At 25.2% G+C, this 4,897-nt stretch overlaps 1 protein-coding gene across 1 annotated transcript; it reads right to left on the bottom strand.

Moving 5' to 3' along the window:
- Positions 1-2,100: 2,100 nt before the first annotated feature.
- On the bottom strand, positions 2,101-3,400 carry LOAG_08900 (hypothetical protein; the record flags this gene model as incomplete). Its single annotated transcript, XM_003144428.1, has 4 exons — positions 2,101-2,318; positions 2,648-2,830; positions 2,937-3,029; positions 3,253-3,400. 4 exons carry the CDS (start codon positions 3,398-3,400, stop codon positions 2,101-2,103), a joined length of 642 nt encoding a protein of 213 aa, XP_003144476.1.
- Between the last annotated feature and the right edge of the window lie 1,497 nt (positions 3,401-4,897).

The following is a 4,897-nucleotide window of genomic DNA, read 5'->3' as shown; positions in this document are numbered from 1 at the left end:
GAAGGTTAGGCTAGTTGTTGTAACTCGTACATCAAAGTCAACTAACATGAGGTTTTCGATCCACTGAATAATGGATTGAGTTCACTGAACTTTTGCTTTTCTATAAAATCAATTCAATGAAACAAATTCTGAAAATGCAATCCACATTTGATAAATGTCATTCGTTTTCTGGTTTGCTTAAATTTCAAGAAACGAATTTTGGTTCCTAACTGCTGTTTCACATCACTAATATGTTTCTCCAGATGTTTTCCTGTTAGTATTGAAAGTCTATTTTACAGTTTCCGTGAACTATTTTACTGTTTATATTCTACCGTTTTATTTTACTATTTTACCGTTTTCAGTCTCAGATCGTTTACCTCCAAATAGACCGAATTATCATATCATTTTTTCAATTAAAAAATTTCCGAATAAACCAGAAACGGAACTCAAAAACACGCACAAAAAAAGTTTGTGTAAGCGGGACATTACTAATAGCTGATATCATAATCCGGTTGTCCGGTATATGCAGTTACATCATTTTACCGGACAGATCAAACTGTGAACAATTCCGATTAATGAAGTCAAATTATCCTTTTTTCCCGAAACATCTAAGATCTGCTTCTTCCTCTCTCTTTCCCTTTCCTTTTCTTTTCCTCTCCTTCCCCCCTCCCTCTCTCTCTTTGTCAAATTTGTCAGTTTTCCGCTACTTTGTATTTTTAAAAGAAAAAAGTTATTCATAAGCTATTCTCTTAAAAGTCAAAAAATCCTTGCACAAATAATTTATTTTGTACATCATTTGGACATTTTACCACAAATGTGACGATTCTCTCAATCTCTGTAACATTGTCTGAAACAAAAACTTATCAATCTCTATCATCTCTTCAAATTATGAATTATTTTTCACTTGCATTTTTTATATAACTTCTTTATCTATGAAGCGTAAAAATTTTCGAAATTCCTAACGATATCATTGTTTATACTGCAATATTTTGTTATTTTAAAAATATTTGATAAATTGGAAATATAAGTTTTCAAATTTTACATTCTGTTTAAAAGATATATGGATACTTTTCCATAATTTTTATTTCGTAGTGATAACTTTAATCACAATTTGTATATTATCAACAACATACATCAAATATATCTGGCAATTACAATATCACAGCATAAACAGAATATGACAATAATTATATTTTAATTATGATATATTGGCGAAAGAATTTTGTCTAAATAAAAAAATTACAAAGTTGAATTTGGAATTTTAATATTTATTAAATTCGAAAAATTTGAAACATTATCAGCAATTAATGCTAAAATAGTTTTTGTATCCATAAAGGTTCACTTCAAATTGTACTGTGTTTACAATCATTTTCAAAATTTGCTACCATCTAGAGAAGATGAAAGCACGATGTATTAATAGATAAATTTATGCGCAAATATGCTTAGACATTTGGAAACGCTAAACAAAAAAAAAAAAGAAAAAAAATAAAAACAAAAAAAAAATACAAATATTTCAAATCATAATTTAATCAGTAATACCCGAGAAGAAATTTTGTTTAACATTAATTATACACAGTGAAAAATTATAAATTATAAGACGAGATCAAACAAAAACAACAAAATGTTAAATTGAATTTAATCAAATAATTAATAGCAACGATTGAATATTATTTGCTTTATTGTTTAATCAAATGAAAAGGAAAAAAATTTGTAAAATTAAAAAAGTTTTTAACCGGAATAAACCTACCAAAAATATCAGTTGTTAACGAAATTTCCAGTTTACATGGCTTCTGGTAATAACAGAAGCCATTTCCGGAAAAAGCTAATTCCAGCATTATTCCCCACCACAAATCATCTCATTGAATTTGCTTACCAAGTGGAGATTATAATGGAACAATTTGCTTAAACTTAAAATTATATCCCTAAATTTAATTGTAGCATTTACAGAATACTGTAAATAGAAAATAAAAATAGAAAGTTTGGAGTTTTTAAATTCAACAACGTTAAATTAAGTAATTTTTTATTAAAGAATGATTTTATTACTAATGAAAGAATGAAAAATACAAAATAATGGTTTGATAAGTATTAATTTAAAAAGAAAAGAAAGGCACTGAAATTTGACTAATGATAAGTATGCCAATGAAATCGTTTATTAATAAGCTTAAAAAATTGCTCATTTTGTGGACGATAAAAATGTTCCAATTTTTGGATGACATCAAATCGTACATGTGGATGAGCACGACCTTTTGTTTTACCAAGACAATGTAACGTATCATCTTTTCGTAATACACATGGGAAACCTTTTAATGGATCCGTTGCAAAATTTGATTGTCGAACAACTGCAATATTTCGAATTTTTAATTTAATCAAAGTATTTTTTTCTTTTTTAACGAGAAGAAAAAACGGAAAAATATAAATAAATATAATTTAATAATAGATTAATTAAATTCAAAAAGTTTAACAATGATAATTTTATTGCTCTAAATTAGCATATCACATGAAATATTTCATGCTAATTTTATGCAAAAGATGTAAATGTTAGAAAAAAAACAAAAATTAATTAGATCAGTTCAAAATTTCAATAAATTCTATAAATGAATGTTAAAATGTAGCATTTTTAGCAGAAAAATAAAATTTTAACAAAATTTTTTTTTTTCAAAAATTCTACCAGGTTTAACAGTTAGAAATCGTTCGACAGCATAAATTTCAGCAGCAGGATTTGTAATTAAACGTTCACCATCAACGAAATGAATTTGATGAAGCGGAAAATGTTGAAGCCACCTTCGGATATGTCTATGATAAATTCCGATCCGTATTGCACCCCATGAAGCATTCACACCATCCTTCATACCTATTAAAACATTGATCATAATTTCACACTTAAAATTTCCAATTAAAATTCAATTTTATATAGATAATCTTTTTGAAATTTGAAAAGCTTCCAATGTCAACAATACCAGTTGCACTCGATGAACTATTCCCGAGTACCATTTCCTCAAAACTTGGCATTAAAGTAGTGCGTCTCTTTTTGCTAATTGCTTGTGTATAATCTAAAATTTAAATTTTAAACAAAACTACTAAAAAAGAAAAAAAGATATTTAAAACAGTAAATTTATTTTTACAAATATGGATAAAAATATTTCCTTCATTAAAAGGAAATATTTAAAAATTTTTATATAAAAAAAAAGCAAAAAAAAAATTTGGGTTGAAATTTGTATAGGTAAATTGTTGAAAGTTTTACATTTGTTAGAAATAAAATTTCATTGTAATTACCTGAAATAGCTCGGGTGATCGGATTTCGTACAACAACAATTAATTTAATTGTTGAATTTAAACTATGAACACGTCCTGGTGCTGTTTTACTTACAAAATATGCTGGTGTTTTTTCCACTGTTATTTCATGAATACTTGTTTCTGGCATCCTATTCCTGAAATACTGGATTGATATAATTTTTAATAATAAATAAAAACAAATTATTGTATTTATTATATCAATATAATATCTAGCTAGATTTTTCGTTTTATTTTTTTTAATTTTTTCATTTTTTATTAGAATTAAATTAATGATTTGAAATTGTGTATGATTGCAAATAGCAATAAAATTTGTTGAAATTTATCGCTATCATTATGAAATTTATCACTATTATCGCTATCATTTATTATTATTTCGTTGTTTGTTATGAGTTTTTTAGAACAATATTTAAATTATTTTAAACTGATCATTTGTATTTTGTTAGTTTCAAATTAACATTTATATATTTGTATATATATTTTTTAATTTCCAACCATTTATTTGAGTACAAAAGTTTATTCCAATTTCATTCATTCACTTATTTCTCTTCTCATTATGTATCTTTTCCATTTTCTCATTATCATTTTGTATTTTGCGATTTTAAATATTTCCCAGAAAAAAAAAGGTGACAAAGAAAAAGAAAGGACGAGAGAGAGAGAGGAATGTGAAGAGTTAGAATTGGAGAAGATTTGTAATAAAACAGGATTTGAAAATAAAAAAAAAAAAAAGAATATTATAACAAATAGTATTACTATTTCCCTAACTAAAGAGTAATTTACGGAAATTGTCATTTAGAAACAATAGGAGTGATTTGATAGATGGGTGATTTGGAATGAATATGAGAGATGAGATTGTCATTTAGTTGTCAAATTTCTGGTTGACAGTATGTCGGTCACTTCAAAGAACAAAAGTTTGGCCTTTTACTCAATGTTAGGGGTCACCAACCAATCATCTCTTTATAACAGTAAACCATCTTCTACAGTTACCCGTGAATATGATGTAATTGATACTATCCTTTACATCTCTTCCTCTTTCTTAATTTTATTTAGTGTTACCTTTGTCGTCTTTTCTCCTGCCCTGTCACCTCCTTCATCCCCGCCCGCCACCTCATCTCTTAATAATTATCTTTCTAAGCCGCCCTGAAATCATCGTTACATGTCTATATGGTATATATCAAAAGTTCCAACAAGATCTTACAAATTACGTCACAATAAGCTTATCCCACCATAATTCTTTGTAATTAACAAATACCGATTGCACATATTGTCATTTAGCTACTATTTTATTTTATTAATAATATCGTAATTATTTTAGTAAACTATTATCATTATTCATTTCACTGTTATCACTCATGTCACTATTATTAATCACTATTATTATTATTATTATTACTATTATTATTATTATTATTATTATTATTATTATTATTATTATTATTATTATTATTATTATTATTATTATTATTATTATTATTATTATTATTATTATTATTATTATTATTATTATTATTATTATTATTATTATTATTATTATTATTATTATTATTATTATTATTATTATTATTATTATTATTATTATTATTATTATTATTATTATTATTATTATTATTATTATTATTATTATTAT

This window comes from Loa loa (genome assembly GCF_000183805.2).
Source record: "Loa loa unplaced genomic scaffold supercont3.422, whole genome shotgun sequence".
Classification (NCBI taxonomy): Eukaryota; Metazoa; Nematoda; class Chromadorea; order Rhabditida; family Onchocercidae; genus Loa; species Loa loa.
This window is presented reverse-complemented; position numbering and strand designations above follow the sequence as displayed.